At 49.4% G+C, this 20580-nt stretch overlaps 1 protein-coding gene and 1 long non-coding RNA gene across 7 annotated transcripts in view; both read right to left on the bottom strand.

Moving 5' to 3' along the window:
* Window positions 1–11239: 11239 nt before the first annotated feature.
* On the bottom strand, window positions 11240–12875 carry LOC114014086 (uncharacterized). Its single transcript, XR_003557444.2, has 3 exons — window positions 12785–12875; window positions 11813–11995; window positions 11240–11347 (listed from the first exon to the last, which is right to left on the bottom strand). It is a non-coding gene; the product is annotated as an uncharacterized LOC114014086 (long non-coding RNA).
* A 534-nt stretch (window positions 12876–13409) lies between these two features.
* ACKR3 (atypical chemokine receptor 3) overlaps window positions 13410–20580 on the bottom strand; it is a 34931-nt gene continuing 27760 nt past the window's right edge. For 3 of the 6 annotated variants that reach the window (XM_055812795.1, XM_055812796.1, XM_055812793.1), the window contains one exon: window positions 13410–15409. In XM_055812795.1, coding sequence (XP_055668770.1) covers window positions 14288–15382 — 1095 coding nt within the window. In that variant the 5' untranslated portion in view covers window positions 15383–15409 and the 3' untranslated portion in view covers window positions 13410–14287. Of the gene's footprint in view, window positions 15410–19137; window positions 19162–19698; window positions 19773–20291; window positions 20317–20580 lie in introns of those variants that run through there. The other 3 variants (XM_055812792.1, XM_055812791.1, XM_055812794.1) reach the window with 3 other exon arrangements.

Here is a 20580-nt window from a genome sequence, read left to right as displayed (position 1 = left end):
GTAAATTACTGTTAATTGTGAGATATTTGATTGCAAGAAGCACCAGATGGCCAGCCATCTGTTTTTTATTATAAAATTAAACAAGATTAACCCAAACAGGATTTCCTCAGCATTCTTCTCTGACTGGCTCACAAATACATCTTTAACACCTATGATACAGATACAGCACAATCAGAAGCTCTTCCTGCCTTTCCCTAATCTACTTGGGCTTAACACTCTGCTGAGTAACGCCCTTGAACACAAAGATTTCCAGGACTGAAAAGAAGCAGGGAATGGATTAATTAACAGATGAGTGAACCGGGAAAGTTCAGCTGAAACAGAAGTGAAGTAACCCCAGCAGAACACCTTTCTTTTGCTCTGCTATCACACCAAACTTTGTTCAGAAGGGCACAAGCCTACAGGCAGGAGAGGATGTTGCCAAGGGCAATGGGTTGCCATAGGCAACGGCAGCTGGGGTACCAGCCTCTCCTGCCAGCATCAGCACCCATCTGGCGCTGTGATGGAAAGGGATAGAACAGCAAAATCTGGGGAGAGTGGCCAAGGCCCCCATCCTCTGTCTGTCTCCTTTCAAATGTAACAAGACCCTCCGCAACCTTCCCTCATCCTCCTCCCTGGCTTGGTCCTCTCCATCACTGTTCCCAAGGCAAGAAAGGCCAAACCTCTCTCCCTAAGACTGACTCAATCCGTGAAGCACTGTGGGCAGCTCAGCACACAAACTCGTCCCACCAAAGCGAGTGCACAACAAAGAGATGGCCGTGTCCTCATGGCCCAGGTGCATACATCACATCACTGCTCAAAAAACATCTCTCACTATAGTGCCTCTACAAGCTCTGGCATTTTCTTTGCCTTTCTACAGATACGCCTATAAACTTTAGGAATCTCCTCCTTGCCCCGGCATCCTCTGCATCACCAAAACAGCACCCCTGCCTTTGTTCCAGGAAGAGCAGCATTGCAGAAGCTCATTTTTGCTCTGTATGACTAGTGACAATGATGGCTTTTGCAGGCTTTGGCCATTCTTTCTACCAAGATATATAAACTCTGAGATCAAGCCCTGCAGAAATCAGCTCAGACAAATTTTGCCTAGCGAGTCGGGCTTGCAGGACCCACTAACCCTCAGCTTTTCAACCCTCAGCTACCAAACCCACTCTGGGAGTCAGCTGCCTCTCACACTCTCCCTGGAAGCTGGGCTGCTGCCAAGGTGGCCTTTGCGAGCCCACCCAGTTACCCTGTGCACACATAGGGTATCGAATCGGATCTTACAGCTGAAGCCAGACGAGCCCCTGCCCCTCTGCAAGCTTTTCTCATGCAGATTACACACGTCTTCATTTGTTCAAAGCAAATCGGTTGTGAATTGAACATAAAGGGTGTTCCAGGGGAGATGTCCCCTTGCATCACTCCCCAGCCTAAATCCCCAGGACAGTGCATCCAGAAACTATCACTAATACCCGCTCGCACACTCCTATCTTATCACATACAGGCAGACCACCTGTTGGGAGAGTTTAATTGCCCGTCTGCCGACAGACAACGGTCCAGGGCTCTAGCTCATGTAAACATGACTGACTTTTTTGGTGGTTGTTTTGTTTTGGTTTTTTTTTTTTTAGCTTTGAATATCTTCACTTTCAGGGCTACCCTGGAGAATAAAATGCCACAGTCTCTTTTTTGGGATAGCAGCCAGCCAGCTCACTGCACCCCAGGCTGTTGGCCCCACCTTGTCGCTGCTATCAGAGGCTGGAAAACGTGGCACATGATTCCAGCTTGCACCCATTTGCAGGGTGACATGGCTCCTTGAGGGACTATTCCCATGGCCACTTGCCCTTTTGCATCTTCTCCAAATGCAAAAGGAGAGAAGTGTGGCTGGGTTCTGCCTGGCTGCTCACCTACAATCCAGAGACAAGCTTACTGCTGGGCAAGCTCGTGGTTTGCATCTGGACTCCACTCTGGCCAAACACATCAGACCAGGAAATATACTCTGAGTCTCACCACATTCATCTCTGACCTTGCGTTTGACCAATCCATGGTCATTTTGCATGCAAAGACACATGTGTGCTGCGGGATCACTGAAGTTTGAGATGGTGTCTCTCACAATCAGCTGTTGGACCCCTCCTTCTACAATACCAAGGAAAATGCACCCAAAACACAGACGCTGACAGAGAGGATCTTCTTCCTGCAAACGCTGGATGGCCTGGCTCAGTAGCAACTAGCAAAGGGGACATGGACAGAAGAACCATCCTCTCCTTCCTAAACTGCAAGTCCCAGGCTGGAGGTGGCCCAGCAGTCCAAGCTGCCCATCATCTATTACTCTTGGATGCTCCTTCCCCAGCAGCCACGCTAGTTCCTCACTGGTGCTGCTCCTTGCTAGTAATGAGCTGCTGGATCACTGCTGCCTCAATGAAACCAGCTCCATCCTTCTAGTAGGCAACTTTACATCCCCAGTGGTTTTAGGATGATGGACTGTCCCAGATTTTTATGTGTTCTGGGAAACATATAACTCCTTCCATTTTTTTATATGGTCTGTTGTTTTGTTTTTTTTTTTAAAAAAAACAAACAACACACACACAAAACAAAACACAAACCCAAAAATGTCTCAAACATGATAAAAGCAGAAACTGCAAACTGATCATGCTTCCAGCCAGTTCACTGCTGCTTTCCATGCTACTGGAAACCACCAAATGGAGACCAAGTTCCCCCAACAAGTCATCCATCTCTTTCAGGTCAAAGCCCTCAGGCTCACACAAATATAAGGATGGTTCTGCCCTGTATGCCTGGGTGCAGAGGAAGACATCGGGAAGATAAACCACGCCCCATGCATAGGCATATGGAGGGAATTAACTAAAAAGCTCTAATATGTCTTCTGTTCTTCTCCCCTTGCCTTTTCCACAATGGAGAGCCAGGCTTGCTTCAACGTGGACCAAATTATTTGGTTTTCCAGAGTCTTATTTTCAGAAGTGACTGTTTCACTCTGAGCTGGTATTTCCCCTGAACTCAGTCCAAGGCAGACACCTCAGCTGGAAAACTCCAGTCCCAACAGGCAAAGGTATGTGCAACTGAGAAGGGCATTCTGTCGTTAAGGAGGAGCAGGGAATTACTATATAAACACTGCTATACTACACACTTACAAAGCATAGCTTAAAAAGCCAGGTTTTAAATGAGAGGAACAGATGCTCTGACAAGAGCCCTGTGCGAAATGTTTCCTTTGCCAAGAGAGTAAAAGGAAACCCGCTTTAGCTGAAGAATTAACTTTTAAAGGCAATCCCTATTAATGAGGTATGAAACTGAATTCAGAGCATTTCCACTACTTTCTTGTCTTTCCAGCAGAACATCCACTGGGCTGGGCTTTCACTGACAGTCACTCCTTCACAGCCAGCTGGGGAGATGCCCCAAGGAGGTGGAAGCACACACACACAAAAAATAAAAGCAGTAAAAAAAAAAAAAAAAAATTACAAGCTTTTTAAACATGATTTATCCATGCTGGGTACTTCTCTAACTAACCAGATGCTTCCAAATGTCTGGCACTAGAGAAGAACCCATAATTTTACCCCATGATATATTACCAACCCATATTAGACTTGTATAGAAGAAACTGGCTGCTATTGCAGCTGGGGAGGCGGGGGGAAGTAAGTGGATTACATTATAAAGTAAAAGAGACTTCAAATAGCTGTGGTATTATCTTGGAAGAGTTTCATAACAAGACAGTTCTGTAAAATGTGGATTGGAAGGGGGCTGCCTGCAATCCCGGCTCTCACAAGCTGCCTGGGGAATGCACTTCCAGGGATGCTTTCTACCAAGAGAAGAGACCCTCGCATCTTTGTAAGCAACTGAATTACAGAGTACGGATCCTCATCCGAGCAGGGATCATCTACCAAGGGGCTTTCAGACAGAGGTGTGCAAAGAATTTGACTTCACCACACCGCAGGTTGCTGCCAACAGCAGGCATACAACTCCTGCAATGTCTCGCAGCGTTTGATAGCACGGGGACCACGGCACATGTCTTTCATCAGCTGGCTACATGTGATGCACAGATACCATTGGAAAAAACAGCACCGATACAACTGGAGGAAAACAGAAGAACGGCTTTTGTCTGTTTTTTTCCAAGTGTATCCATTAATTTAACAAGAGATATTACTTCCTAGCCTCGGCTGTGAGAGCGCTGCAGGCAGCAAGACCATCAAGTTCATAAGGGAGGGAGCTTGGCTTGAAACACACATCGCTTTTGCTTCCGCAGCCGCATGGCTACAAAACAGCTTTGACACAGCATCATCATTTGTTCATGTTTTTGAAGGGGCCCAGAGAAATGACCTCAACAGGAAGGGACCTGCAAGGGTAAGGCCAGAGATGACTGGAGAACCTGGTGCTCGCTACCAGCCCTGCTGTAAGGATTTCACATGCCGGCTTGTGTGGAGCTGTGCCTGCAGTGCTAGAGATAGGACAGAGTCCTGCTCCTGGCTGTAAGACAGAGATAAGGCCCCTGGGACCGAAGGAAACACGGGAATCAGCTCCAGGTTTGCAGAAGAAGACGACAACCACATGAAGCAGAGGAAATATACCATCAAGCCAACCCAACAAAACAACCTGGATGAGTTTTATCTATCCTGACAAACACAGTGCTGGTTATCGAGCAGATGCTGCTGCTAAAAATGGTGCAAAATGCTACCAGTTCAAGTTGGTTCTCCCAAACCCACACTCTCATCTTCACCCCCTGCAAACAAACAACAAGAGCAACAAAACAGAGAGGCTGTGCACTGTGGAAAACTTCAAACACCACCTCAGCTGACTCAAAATCAGAACTGAAGGTGTTTCTGGTTAAGATGGCAGCTTAACTTACATCATACAGCAGCAAAGGACAAAACCAACCTTTCCTCACCTGTGCACCACAGGTCCCCACAACAGGCAATGGCCTTGCTCTTCCCCCATCAGCTGTCTCCAGCCTTCTTCTCCTATGAGGCACGGGATGATGGGTTACTTCAGAGTCTTGTTTTGAACCTGTCTTCCTCCAATGCCTAACTTCAGCTGTCAATGGAAGGGGAGGAAAGCAACTAAATCAGCTAACGATGACTTGATGCAGGAAGAAACTATTTGTCTAACACATATCTGACAACTTGCAGTTCATTGAAAGTTCCCTTTTCCATCACCATGCAAGCTGAAACAGTTTTAGCTCTTAAGCGACACGGATGTGATCCAATGCCTTGTGAAGTGAAGCAGCTGGTCACTCACCTAAGGAAAGAAGGGATTTATGAGATCCCAAGTAGTATTTCATGTTGCCATGTTCTCCACCCCCAGGACTAGCTCAATATTAAGATAAATATATAGCATAATATGTATGTGTGTGTATATATATATAGTACAAACAGTATGAAGCCAATTTCCGTAAGTGCCAGCAGTGTCCTTTATGGATGACCATACAATTCTTATTCATGATTGCTGCTACCCTAGTACACCAGACTGAGACCTCATTACGCCAAGCACACAACAAACCTCAAGAGAGCTCACTGTACCTTTGCCAGATGCCCCAGCTTTCTGAACAGCTGAAGATTATGAGAGGTCACAGGGAGCCTCCTGAAGGCCCCAGGGTCTGCTCTTACAAGTCAGAATTAGCAGAGCAGAGATCAGATCACATTGACATCCTGCTGGCTTCATCCAGGGCAAGAATTCTTGCCCTGAATATCAGCCATGAGCGCAGGAGTACCACCTGCAACCCTGGAGTGGGCATTCCTTGGCAGAGAAGATGAGCCGCTGATGTACGGGACGTCCCGTTATTCACACAAGCCATTTCTGCTTTGGAATAATACTTAACACATGGAAGTGGATCAGAAGATGCATGGCCAAAGAGAAGGACCCTTCAAGCCAAGGCTGCTTTCCAGCCAATGCTAAATCATCACCAAAGCTTAACTCATCCCAAGCATTTGCTTCTTTTTACATTCCGCGTGACAATAACTCATTTTTGGGGCTGTATCATCTCCAAAGGTGTCTTTGCCTGTGTAGAATTTTCTTACACGCAACACACATGGCCCAAATGGCAAACAGTCTGTCTTTCTCCCAAACACCTTCCAGGTCCAACACACACCACAGGGAACAAGCAGCTGGTCTTGCAGTGAGAAATGAAGAAGTCTTGTATAAAGCAATCCAGGCCAAAAGGTATCCGGGACTTCCTTGCTGACATAAGATAAAAGAGGTTGCCATCAAGAACAACAACAAATTGTGGGGAGAAGGCTACACGTACAGAAGCATTACCCATGCAAGTAAATCCCATTTACTTCTACCAAACTACCTGGATCAGACTTTCCAGCTACATAAAGGAGCATAAACTACTGATGCTGATGGAGACTGGCAGTTAATACCTAGAGATGCTCTTAACCTTTATACAAACAGCACTCGGGGAGGAATCCAGTTTGAAGAATGGGATTTTGGCTACACAAGAGCAAATCTACCAGAGTAAAACATGAGACTTCTGCAAGCCTACAATTTCAGAGGAGCTGCGGAGTTGAACCTGTCTCAGGGTCTGGTTTTTGTTCTTTATTAATCATTTTCATGGGCCTTTGCACTTTTGGATTTCAGCCTGACTGGAAGCAGAAAACGCTGGAAACCTCACAAAGCTTTCCAAGTGTGAAACACACACACACATACCCGGACTCCCTAGAGAAGGTTTAATGCACCTCAGGTTTGCATCCAGACTTTCAGAGGCTGAGCCAAGCAGCCACCCCTCTCAGACACTCAGGATGTTCACCTGTCAGAGAGTTTCCAACCTGAAATACAGGCTTTCATCCTGAAGCATCTTTTGCAGAAGCAGGACCAAGAGATCACCGGGTGCAAAGGAGTGATGGAGCTGACAGGCAGAGCTGAGATGGTGCCCAGAGAACAGCTCCTGATAGCAAGCAATGGGGGCTGCTGATGCTTTCCTCGCTAAACAGCCACTTTTCATCCTTTCCCAGGGATCTCCTAGGCTCGCTCCATCACCCTCATCCCATAATTAGATTGAACAAACAATGCCTGGCATTCGCCTCCACAGACATAACTCTCAAGCTAGGTTTAGACAGCCTCAAGTCATGCCAAAAATCAAACGTGGCTGAGATATGCAGAGCGAGCAAAGCTGCCTCTCAGCCAAGAGAGTTGGAGCGTGCGGGGGGAAGAGCCTCCTCTCTTTCTCTTTGCTATTTCATTCTCCAGGCTTACAATAAGGGCTATTCTCTCCTGGAAGGAGGAATCCAAAACACTCCAGCTTTTTATTGATTCACTGCAAAGGGAAAGTATAGATTCTCCTCCGCTGGCCAACTTCCCATTAAAGCGGCCACCTCGGGCCCATGATGAACCGGTCGAGCTGAACCAAGAGGAAGCAGCAGCCAGTGGCTCTCGGGAGCCTGCAGAATCGGCATTTCCAACTGACTGCCTCCCTCGCTCCTTCGAACCCCTCAACCAAAAACACCGCATTCACCGGGCCAGACAGGACGGGAAACGGGAAGAAAAACTTTCTCTCCATCACCACTCTTCTTTATAAAACTGCCACCCCCGCCTCCCACCCAAAGCAACAGGGCGACTCTGAAATTCAAGCCAGCCATTGGAACAAGTCGGCTGGGTTAGAGACAAGAGCATTGGACCACATCTTCAAGGGCTCAGCATCCTCTGCACAGCGCGGGATTCCCATACCTTTCATCCTGCACCGGTTTTAGAGTGAGGCCACGTGGAAAACAAGCGAGGAGGGAGCATGGCCGTGCCGCAGAGGGCTCACGGGCTGCTCCGTGAAGTCACGCACTGCATGCAGGTGGTGTGGTCTCAGATATTTTACCAGTCTCGGATGAAAGGAGGCAAAAATGATTAAAACGTCCTCCAGAGGAGGTTCATGTGGCTCTTGTGGATAATCCCAAACTGAGAAAATCCACTTTGCACCAGTCATTACCCAGGACAGCGCGCGACAACAAGGCTGCAACGGGGTGCCTGGAGGAAGGAAGATGCCAGCTCGCAGAGACCAGGAATCTGACTTGCCTTCCCTCTCACACCTTCTGCTCTCTGGAAACAGCATCTCACAGACCTAAAACAAAGCAGCCTCCAGCAAAGCCTTTTTGGACACAGCCCAGGGGACGTCGTAGCCCCAGTCTGGGATGCCCCACCAACCCAACCACATCAGGCAAGTGCTGGGAGCAGCAGGGCTGCCTCATTTCCAAGCCCACCTTACCCACCTTCAACAGGGTTGGGATGTGAGCTCCGTGAGTCAGGCAGCGCCTCCGGCCGTCTTTGCACAGCCCAGCTCGACTGTTTCACTCTCCTGGGACTCCTGCAACCCAAGCCCTAAATAACGATGCTATTCAAGTGTCGTGCGTCCACCAGACTAAGACCCACAGTGTCACCCGGATGGATAGGGAGCTGATGGGAACAGATCCTCGCAAGCTGGTGGCGATGGCGAGCTGTAACCCTGAGATGCTTACAGACCCACCCTGACGCAGGACAGCGGTGACTTTGGCTTATTGTGCATCCTGATTCCCTGCTGCAGAAGACATAAATGTGCCTGTCGGTGGCCCAGAAACACTGACTTACTAAAATTAAAAAGGAAGGGAAGAAAAGAATGAATGCAGCGTCTGTCACTCCTTTGCAGAATTGGGGGGAGTGGGGGGTGGGGGGTGGGGTTGTTTGTGTGTGTGTGTGTAGTTGGTGCTTGTTTTCCAAAGATTTACATTTTTGTGTGCATGTCATTTGCTTTTCATGCATTTTGAGCCCTCAGAGCTTAGAAATTCAAAACACTTGTCAGTCACGTCAATCCTTCTGGACAAAACAGAGCTGCCACTTGGATGGAATAAAAAAAAAAACAACAAACAAAACGCACTTTTCTATCAAGCTGTGACTCGGTCACCCTACTCAATGCAAGCAAGACAATGTTTAGAAAAAGGAAAAAAAAAGATCTGAGTTTTCATACTCATCGGTGGAACTAAATTGATTATGGTCATTTCCTAGGTAGGTCTGAAATCTTCTGCAACAATTTTTTGAAAAGAAAAAGAAAAGTGTCCCCCCAAAAAGGGAAAAGTCACTACTGCAAAAACATTAAATCTGCTTGGGTAACTCAGAATATATGTTGGCAAGGCAACTTATCTCAGCTTGAACAGTAAACCTGCTACGTCAGAGGCTCTGCAACATATGAAAGAGACTTGGGTTTCAATATATCATGCTGAATTTACTTCTTTTCAGCCTTTCACAGCAAACTATTTGATGTCTATCCTTTCACTGCTGCAATTGATAGGGTGACCTTACTTAAAAGTTTCCTGACCCTTGCTGTTGTCGGTATTGTTCTGTTAAAATGTAATTTAATTCTTTTTCTTTAGTCTGGAAATAGCACTGTACAGGCAGCAAACACGAGAGGGGTTTGGGTTTTCCCCCCACTAACCTAGAGGCGAGAGGCAAAAACATCCATCATCAGAGCTGGCTTAAAACCAGATGATGTCAAAAAGCGTACGACGCGCAGCAGCCCAGAACCTCTGTTGAAGTGGACGTGTTGAGTTGCACTGATTTCATACTTTGCATCAGAGCTAAGCCCACCAGCATCTGCAGAGGCTCCAGCTGGTTTCCCAGCACTTTCTTGTAAAGCTCTATACCTGCTCGGTAAGGTAAATAACCAGAAAGGTCGTATTCTTATGTTCTCACACCAGTGCTAAAGAGCATCCGACTCAATATTTCAGGATTGAGTGGTCTCCCTGGATTTACAGCATCACTGGCATGTTGGTATCTCTTTGGTGCTATGAAGTTATAACATTTCCAGGACGCAGACCTTTATCTAAGGCCTTGCTTATATTCTACATAAACCCAGAAAACCAAATAGATCAAAACTTACATGCAAAACCTAAATTGCTTTCAGACAGTGACTACCAAAATGGAAAGAGACTGATTTTTCTCATGACAGCGGGTGTTAGAAAAGTCAGCCACATGCTTTAGGGTTACAGCTGGATTATCCATCACAGGATGTTTGTGAGCCTGGTTTGAATCACATTATAACCTTATAAAGCAAGTACTTTTGCAAAAGCAAACTCACATTGTTATTATCTGTTGTGTTGCTGTTATGACATCTTTGCATTATGGCCGTACGTGGGTACTACATTGCATTAGTGATGCAGATGCACACGTCTGCACTCACACCCATACATTTGCACAGGATTATGGCTAAAATTCCTGATCCTACTTACAAAAAGCCCTGTAAATCCTGGATAGCCCCCTTTAAATCAGCAGCATTATCCTACTGTAAATCCGGGGTGTAAATCAGAGCAGACTCTGGCTCAGATGCTCTTCAGCCACACATCATAATGGAGCAGGAAAGGTAAAAGCAAACCCTGGGCTCCGTACACACCAGTTCCCCCCAAACCCATCCCCGCTGCAGCATGCCCTGCTCAGCACCAGAACCCAACACAGAACCCCACTTCTCACAGTGCTGGCCCAACTCTTCTCATCCAGAGGCTCTACGAAAAAGATTAAGAGCAAGCCTTGGCAGCACTGCCACCACCACGTGCTTGGATATTGCTCACAGCCGAGTTATTTCTTGCTTCTTAGGAACTTTAAATGGCTTTTATGCTCAGCGAACTCAGGAAAGGCTAGTGTCTAAAGTCAGCAGCACTGAAACGATGAATTAGCCAAAGGAGAAACAGGCCAGTTAGATGTTTCTTGCAATACATTACCTAGATGGTTGCCAGAGGAGCTGATTTAAAGTCACCGTGCTACACCTGAATGTCATTTATGACTCATAAAAGGAAATCTGTGTTTAAGTAACAATAAAGCAGGACTGCACTTCCTATATATAAAATAAATAAATAAATAATTCCTTTCTCACAGAGCAGATGTATTTTTATTTGCTCAGTGTCTGCCTCCGAGGCACGTGGAGTCTGACAGCGCTGGGATGCTTTCAGCCGTAAAGCCCAAGAGTTAAGCAAGAAGACTTGCTCTAGCATGGATTATGCTTGATTTTCACTCATGTTTCCACCTTAGCCTTAACATAGTGAATTCAACCTCCTTGCAAAGGCAAGACCCGAACCCCTGTGTACACCCATAGCTGTCAGAGGAGCCAGGGAGATCCCTGGGCACGGGCAGCCAGCCCACCAGCCCTGCCCCAAGCTACAGCCCTGCAGCGGGAAGAAGCAGGGACCCTTCATAACACCCTCATCTCCAGGGTCAGAACCTTTGGCCAAACAAGGGGACACCAGCCATCGCATCCATCACTGTAAGTCACAGCCACATCTACCTGAAGACACCTATTTTCACTCACTTGTTATCTGCTGACAAATTCCCTCAATGTCACACTCCGAGGGGTCCAAATCTGCTTCTTTGGTCTCAGTGAAAATACCAGCTGGGGTACTGTGTCATGGAAAGCCATGAGGAAAGCCTCCTAGAACATAATACATATAGATTTTTTCTTATTATACCTCTGCCAAAGTTTGATTTTTGAGAATCTTCTGCACAAAAAAAAAAAAAAAAAAAAAAGAAAAAAAAAGCCCTAATGAGAAATATGCAACACCAAGAGACAAACTCTATCCTTCTTTCTGTACTGTTCTGCCCTTCACTGATTTCCAATCATCTGCTCACCACCACCTTTCGCACAGTCACGGCCACCTTGGGGCCACCTGCCTCCAGACAGACAGTGCTGATCCCCGCACAGCACCTCGTGCACCCTTCCCAAGCTCCAGAGCTGCTGGCGAGGGGGGTGCTGCCTCCCAGCCCCACCCGTCCTTCCAGGGACCAAGGAGACAAGGTGGGTGCTCAGCCACAGGTCTTCCCATCCGAGGAGCTGGAAAGGACCCGCACATGTGATGCTACAGCTGTTGACAGCGAGGGTCAGGGTCCCGACCTTTACCTGCTCCCTCAGTCTGACCCTGCTGTTGGAACAGGCATCATCCTGCCACGATTCACCTCCCCAAGGAAGAGAGGCCTGGAGGCTTTTATCCATCTGATCTACGCAGCGGGTCCACAGGACCTCCCCGACACTCAGCACCACCCACAGTATCTCCAGGGCTGACGCCACACTGCAAGTACTGAACTGCAGAGAGAGAAGAAGCACATTTGTGAGCTTCTGCCAACTCAAACCTCCAAACCAGCTACAGCATCATGAAAACAACATACTGCCCAAGGCACAACCTGAACTGGAATAGTTACGCTGCTACAAACTGAGAACACGCTGCAGGCACACAGGAGCGGGATGCCAGAGCTGCACCCAGCACCTTTGGCAAGAACATGCGTGCGGTACAGATGCTAGGGCTGGGGAAGCAATGCCCAGCTAAATGAGGAACTTGAATTTCTCAGTACTAAACCATCACCTCCAATTTTACCTATCGGCATGGGGGAGCACTCTCCTTGCAGTTCAGCAGTACAATACCCTAGACAAGGCTTATGGGAAGCTCAAAACACCCATCTCTTGTAAGAGATGGCAGCACAAAAGGCTGTACCTGCGCAGCGATGTTGTGACAATTACACCGGCAGCCCTTCTCTGCAACCAGCTCCTCCATTTAGGGAGAAAGCAGTGCTTCTTTAGAAACACCAAGCACAAAAAAGGGATGGTAAGACTTCGCACAGCTGGCAAACATCTATTTTTGTAGGACCAGCTTTGAAAAGGCAGTAACGTAACACCTAGAAACAAACTACAGTGGTTATAAAATTATTTAGCAGTTGGGCTCTCAAAGGAATGAGGGCATGCTTTGATTTAACAAGAATTGAAGTGCAGCCTTCACAGAAAAGCTGTGTTAACACAACACCGGAGTTGCGAAACACAAGAACCAACAACAGCAAGTCAGGGATGGCTGTGAGGCATCACTGATTTAACATTAGTTACCTTGTTCTGAGACAAAGACAACCACGATTCAGGTGCTTCACCAGCTTAAAGATTCACTTCATACATCCTGCCATGGCTGAATCTCTCCTCACACTCTGACGATACAGCATTGCAAATTCAATGCAAACCATAACAAAGAGAAGAAGAGATAAAAAAGGATTTAATGCTGTCAGGACTACTAACCCCCAAATTCCATCACAGGCAAAAAAAACACAGAGGACTGAACCTGGATTAGTCCAAATATCCGCTCCATCTGTGTACTTCCGTATTTTTATTCCGTGTGTTTATTTCTAAGCTACAAACACAGCCTTTCATCACTCCCAGCAGCTTTCACTTTATAAATCCATCAGCTTTACCTTCCCAAACAGCGCAGCCTTCCGCAGGCTCACTCCTCCCACCCCTTCCCCTCTCACCAACTCCTTCGGCCTCACATTCCTCCGGTCAATGTTTTTTGGCCACCCAACAAACATCAGGAAAACAGGGACTGACCTGTTTGCTCCTGCACCAGAGAAGGTGGCTTTGGGATTTCTCCTTTGAGGCTTTTTTTTTTTCCCCTCTCCTCCCCCCCACCCCCCACCCCCGAGGAGGAGGAAGATGGCAAATCAAACCACTGGTAGGCATGGACATTTTTTCCCCAGGTCTTTATTTTACAAAAATAACTTACAAATAGAGACAACTCTCAGAAGTAAGATCATTCATTCTGTGCATAAGGATACAGCTTTGTGAAGTATGGGCGTAGGAGTTAACAACTCTTACAACACTGTTAATTTTAACATGATGGTATCTATATTACACTACATACATTTCATGCTCCAGACATGTGGGTATGACCACCACATAAAGCTACGGTCCAAAAAAAGCGTGCCAGCCAGGGAGGATGCACCTAGGAGATCATTTTCATTCTGCTATTTATCGGCACCCTCTCACCTATGACAGTTGAAACCAAACGGCAATCTAACACTCAGACTACAGCACTCTGGATACACTCATCAGCAATATACTTCAAATACATGATAAAAATATATTTCACTTTCAAATACAATTGTATAAGGTACACCAAGAGCCAGAAAATAAAGTCTCGAGCTTTTAAATACAACACACTATATTTATAACATATATACAGAGACAAGAGGGATTCTACACGTGGAAGAAAAAGCTTATCCTGCAAATGCATCTTATCTATGGTACACAATGGCTTTGTCTGCTAGAAAGTAATTTCCATTTGCATAGCATTGTCAAGAAGTCCAGATTGGGCTAGGAGGAGAAAAGGCTTAATTTTGGTACCACATCCATTCTGCACCTGATTCTACTCTTAAATTACAGTTTGCTATTTCTCTTTTGTAGGCTGGAATTCATGCCCCGTTCATAAAAAGCACTGGGAAAGGGTAGGGGGAAGGGGAGATGGTAAAAAAACAAAACCAAAACAAACTAAAAACAAAAAATGAAACAACACACAAAAAACAAAGGTCGGAGAGTCAAGGAGGTTTCTTTACAGAGTTGCAGTCATTTGGCATTTTGCTCCAGAGCAGAGTATTCTGCTTCCGACACTCTGGAAGCATCGATAAGTTTAGTGAGACCGGTTTTGGCAGAGTACTTGAAAATAAAGGCTTTCATGAGCTCGTATCTGTAGTTGCGGTTAATGAAGCTGTACAGGATGGGGTTGACGCAACAATGGACCAGAGAGAAACACTGAGTGATGTGCAGAGTGGCGTACAAGAAGTTCTCCATCTGACAACTGAAAGGTATGAAATGAAGGCTGTAGAAGATGTCAAGCAGGACAGCGACATGGTAGGGTAGCCAGCAGACGAGAAACACAACAACGTAGGAGAAAATGATCTTCCCATTGCTCTTCCTCTCTTGGTCACTGGAGGTGGAGATGGTCTTCGCAAGAAGGAAATAAAAGAGAGCAATGATGGGAAAAGGGATAAGAAAGCCCAGCACGACAGAGATGAGCTCCATGCCAATCAACCACTCTTTGAAGCTCTCCTCTGGATAGACAGGACGGCAATAGGTTTCATTGTTGGAAGAAACAGTCTTGAGATAATAGGTGTCTGGGAGAGACGCGGAGAAGGCAAGCAGCCACACTAAGATGCAGATGCAGCGACGTATTATCTTCTTCTTGCGATTGCTGGAATTGGTGAAATAGGCAACTGAGAGGTAGCGGTCCACACTCATGCAAGCCAGGAAGAAGATGCTGCTGTACAAGTTGATGGAAAATATAAGGTGAGTTATCTTGCACGTGATTTCTCCCATGTGCCACTGGTTATGCTGGACAAGGGAGACGACCCACACTGGAAGGGTGATGACAACGCACAGATCAGCGATAGCCAAATTGAAGATGTAGAGGTGGGTTTCATAGCCAGTCATTTTGGCTTGGAGGTTGACCCACACTACAACCGAGTTGGCCACCAGCCCTATGACAAAGATGAAAATGTAGAAGAAGGACAGGGTGTATAGCAGGGCGCTTTTGTTGAGCGTGCCAGGGCATGTTGTCGCATCAACTGTGATGCAGTCACCGTTGTTGCACGTCCAGTTGATCTCTGTCAAGTTGGCTGTCTCCAGAAAATCAAGGATGGAAGTAAAATCAAGCGCGCTCATGTTCGCTCAGTTTGGAGTTTGAGTGACCTACAGGCAAAATAGGATCAAAAGAAACGACCTAAGTTAACAGAGGTATTTCTGCTTTCGTCTTTGCACCACAAAGCACGTGCAGGGTGCGTTGCCTTAGTAGTGCCCTGCTCTCGTAAGGCACTTTCCATGAAAGAGATCCATAGAGTAAAACAACCAAAACAGACACATAGCCAAACTCATCTGGTCGACAAAAGAGGAACAGCACTAGCTTTTTGTGGGATTTTTTTTTTTTTCTTTTAGCTCACATCTGACATCATCAGGTTGGCTATCATCCCCGGGTGTGAAATCCGCAAAGTACACCGTGGCCAAATAAATGTCAGGCAACTAAATCTGTCTTCTCCAGCATAAATGATGATACTATCACTTTCAGCAGGGGAATCTTTAAGCCATTTTATCTGCATTCCCTCAAGCGTAGTAGAATTGATCTGGCTGATACACGGTACCGTAAAACATTTACCACAAGCTCTGGTCAGCATCTTGTCAAGCCCAGCTCCAGCTGCATTAAGCAGAAATGGGGAACTAAGGGGCTTTGTGCCCTCATCCAATCTCAAACTTAAATCTGGCTTCATCCTCCCCCCCTTCCCTTGAATTCTATTTTACAAATCATCCCCTGTGTTTAACGATTATCACGTAGCTTTGACAAAAGAAAAAAAAAAAGTCAGAGCTTGACCACCGAGTAGTTTTGCTGGGCTTAAGTTTTCTTTTTAGGAGAGCACTTTGACTTACAAAACACTCCCCCATCACAGCTGGCTCCACAACACATGCTTCCTCCCACCCTTTTGCTTTTCTACATCTACTTTCCTTGCCTCTCCAGTGCTGCCTTCTATCCACAAGCAGCAGGCAAAGCAAGGGGCTCCTTGCTTGTTAACTTCCTCGCCAGCAGAAGGAAAGGCCCCAGTAGACCCGCATGGCTTACTCAAAATCCAAAGCTGGGCTGCTAATTACCCTTTTGCTTTTGGGGCAGCATTTTTACGCTGCCTCTCCTGCTGGGGCTCTCCCACCCCACAGGGCCAACTACCACCCACAGCAGCAGCCGGCCGCCTTGGCCCATGACCACCACACTTCAGCCAAGCAACTTTTGGAGCCCTGTGTCCGCAAGCTCTGGCTTGGGGCACACAAAAATAAAGATGGAGAGGTGGGTTTCCAAGGGATGGACCCCATCTTGTTCCCACAAGGTTTCACTGGAGCTGGAGCATTGGGTCAGCCAGCCCACTCATACTCCCCACTGTGGACACTTCTAGTATCCTGAACGGTGGCCAGCTTCTCCTCCCCCACACTTGCAGCCCCCACAGTGAGAGGTAGCACCTGACGCTGCTCCAACATTGGGGGCAATGCCAGCACAAGCAAGCAGCCAGAGAGAGCAACAGGGGGAAACAACTCCTGCGACCACCTGTATCCCTGAACATCCTTGAACCCACCACAGGACCTCTTGGTGGGGCTTACGGGAGCACAGAGGGGACAGCTAGCAGGGAAGAGCTCGGACAGACTCCTGTGCTGAGCATCCTCCTCTCTCATCCCAGCTCCCGGGAAAGGGGATGTTGGTTGACACAGCACCTCTCACTCCTTCATCTGCATAATTGGCTCTTCCCAAACCTCCCACCCTCCTTGCCTGCCAGGGATACAGGCTACTGAAGAGAAGGGAGATAAGGGGGGAGATTACCAGGAAGGACTCAAGGCACTATTGTCCCAGCTGAGGGGAAGCTGGTGGCACTAACAATGAGGGGGGCCATACACACATCCAGGGGAGATCAAATCTCTCCACAAACAGGGCTTAAATTGGCCCTGCAAAGTAGCCTACCACCTCAAACCTATAGAGCCTTCCAGGCTTTCATCTTGCTGGCCTGCTGAAAGACAGAGTACAGATTCAAACCAAATTAAGCATGGATTTTGTTATAACGCTGGTTAAGGGAGCAGAGACAGTGGCAGCTTTCTGTCCTGGGATAGACGGTCCCCCGTCTCCAGCTCAGGACAGCAGAGGGTGATTTACCTATGTATGCACAGGGCAGAAGGGCTGATCCTGCTCCCTCGCAGGGATGTGGGCTACCTGCAAGCTGCCTGTACCACCCGGCTGGTGCAGGCGGCAGGGATGCACACTGCCCAGGTGCAGCTCCCCAGGATGCTTGCTTCAGCCCAGGGCTGCAAGTGGCACGGAGGTATGGCTCTCCTGCTAGGCCTCACCCAGAGTCCCACCACTACTGCTGCATCCCCAGCACAAATGCATTTCAAGGTCTCTCAAGCGTGGGGAGAAGCAGCACCATCCCATTTGAGATCTCTGTATCTCAAAACCCCACAGCAACTAAAGCAAACTCCCTAAAAGCCATAAAACTCCCAGCCCCTTGGCAGGGGCCACCGTCTCCTGCTGGTATTTGTGGACAGCAAGGCAAGCAGAGCAGGAAGAACATCAGGCTACCCCACAACACCACACAAAAGTACTATGAGTGGGCCTGGGCATCTTCTGGGAAGGCACACGGTCCACCAAGGACCAAGGAGAGTGGGCTCATTCCACATCTCAAGACCCCAACTCAAGCCAACCCCTGTTGCTCACCCTCGGTGACCACCCAGCGCCAAGCCTCCAGCAGAGTCGTCTCTCCTTAATGGAGAAAAAAACTCAGACCTGGCTGTGGGGTGTCAGATCACCAGTGCTGACACAAAGGTAGCAAGAGTGAGCAGGGAGGCAGCAACAGGGCAATAAGAAGCCCTTGAAGCAGGGGCTTACACCAGTGCTGGGGACACCACAGTCACTAGCCTAGGACAGCAGCTAGGAGAGGGCACCACCATGCCAGCTGCTCACTCAGCCACCCTGGGGATGTTATCAAACACAGCCTGAACCTCAGCCTGCCTCCGCTCCAAGAACAGGTCCGCTGCATGCACGTGCATCCATCCATCTATCTGGGGCCGCCCACACGCCCATGCACTTTTGCATCCCCAGCAGCACAATAAAAATCTGAAACCAACCCCCCACCCCACCCCCAGCTCAAAGCCCTGCTGGGGAGGGTGGCTACATTCAGAGATTACAGCTTTAGGAAACCAGGCTCTCCATAGTCTGGGATTAGCTGCTGTAACCCGAGATCCGATCCCCAGCCAGATTAGCTGGGAGGTATAGGGGGAACCCACCAGACAAACTCAGTAAAGCCACTCTGCGCTCCTAAAAAAAGTACCTTTAGCGCTCTCTGCAGACAGCACAATATCCTTAAAACTTGCGAAGGCAGCTGGAAGGCAGCTGCAACTGCATTTTGTGTTCGCTACACTGCAAAACTCTTCCAGGCCATCACCTCGTCACCCGGCAGGCACGTGTACTGTAGCCAGTCCCTGCTAGTTCGCAGGAGTTACCGTGTGAAGGAAAGGAGATGCACCCGAAATCCTGCTCCGGGACACCCCGAGATGGCCCTGCCGCCAAGGCAGCCTTCAGGACTGCACCCTCCCCATCCCACCTCCCGCCAAGGACCCGCTGCAGGCTGTGAAAAGGTAAATAGGCATGAGCATCCCAGCCTAGGAGGCCAGCCCAGTACCACACGACAGCATTCAAGCCCTTGACACTTTGGGGAACTTCTCAGCACCCCCTCTTCCACCCACAGCATCTTGCGGCCAGATCCTGCCTGCACTCAGACCTGCCTTGGGGCAGCTCAGGGGTGTGGGCAAACGGGGCGCTGCCCTTCCCGAGTGGGGAAAGAAACAAGCTACACCAGGATAAGCTGGGACAGCTGGTCGGGTTGTCACCTACACACCTTCGCCCTTCCCGTGGCAAAAGGAGCGGCCCGGGTCTCCAGCACGGGGCAGCGGGCAGCGCGGCCCCTGCCAGGCTGCTTGGCCGCCGCAGGACCCCCGTGCCCTCAGGGGGCACATTTAAACTCTCTCCCGCGGTTCTGAGCGGAGAAATAAAAAGCAGCAGCTGCGGGAAGGGGCGTGCGGCAGGGCTCCGGCCCGCCCGGGCACGGGCTCCCCGGCCCGCCGCGCTCGGCGCCCCGCAGCAGGTGGCTCCCGGCCCCGGCGCCTCCCGGCGCGGCACAAGCCCCGCCACGGCGGCCTGTGCCAGCCCCTACCGCGGCCTCGGGAAACACGGCCGGCGGGCGACCAGAGGAGCCCCCCCCTCCCCGGGCGCGACCCCCGCAGCGGGTGGGAAGCAGCCGAGGGGGGCTGCGAGGCGAGGCGGGGCAGCGTGGCCCGAGCTGCGGCGGCCGTGCCGCTCCGGCCCCTCCGCTGCTGCGTCCCGCCCGGCCCGGGGGGCGCCGCGCACCCCCGCCCCGCAGCCCCCGGCCCGGCTGCCGCTCGGCTTCCCCCGCCCTTACCTCCCGCAGCCTGGGCGCCGGGCGCTGGCGGAGCGACTGAGCGCTGCCCGCCGCCGCCGGCCCCTATATCCGCGGCGGGGGACCGCCTCTCGGGGGCGGGCACGGCCCCGCCCGGCACGGCACGGCACGGCCCGGCACGGCACGGCCCCGCGGGCGGCTCTGAGCGCGCACGGGGGCGCGGCTGGAGGGCTGGGGGGTACGGGAGCGTCACGCAGCCGAGGGTTTGGGGGGGGAAGGTGGGCAGAAAAAAGGAAAAGGAAGAAAAAAAAGGGGGGAGAGAGAGAAAAAAAAAAAAGGGAAGAAAAGGGGGGGGGGAAGAGAGAGGAAGAAAAAGCGGGGGAGAAAAGGGGTGGGAGAAAAAGGGGGGAGAAGAAAAAGGGGGGCAAGCAAAGGCGGGGGGAAGAAAAGGGGGGGAGGGGATTACAAAATACAAGCAGGTTTCTAGCTGTTTTCTGTTTTGATTTTTCCCCACCACCACTGTAAAATACTGAGAAGACAAGGCAAGGGGAGGCAGCAGATTCTCACCTCTACTCCCTCAACCAGGGCGAGAAAAATTAACGGCAAGGAAAAGTGACAAGAAGCCAGAAACTCACTAACTAAAGCTGAAAATGCACTGCTTCACACCGCGGCTCCACACAGGAGGGGCAGGTGAGGAAACCGGCCGGTGGAGAGGGGCAGGTCTGCGTTCAGCTCCAGCAGGGTCAGCCTGTCTGCCTGTCCTCGGGAAGATGCTGGGATTAGATTATAATCTACCTGCCAGTAGTACAATTTGCTGAAGCCTGACAACGGTGCTGACAGCTCTGAGGGATCTGACACACATACCATCGGGTTGCTCCGGAAACACCAGATAACCCGGGGCGGGGGCCTGGCTCCCCCCACCCA

Source organism: Falco peregrinus, chromosome 8 (assembly GCF_023634155.1).
Source record: "Falco peregrinus isolate bFalPer1 chromosome 8, bFalPer1.pri, whole genome shotgun sequence".
Classification (NCBI taxonomy): Eukaryota; Metazoa; Chordata; class Aves; order Falconiformes; family Falconidae; genus Falco; species Falco peregrinus.
This window is presented reverse-complemented; position numbering and strand designations above follow the sequence as displayed.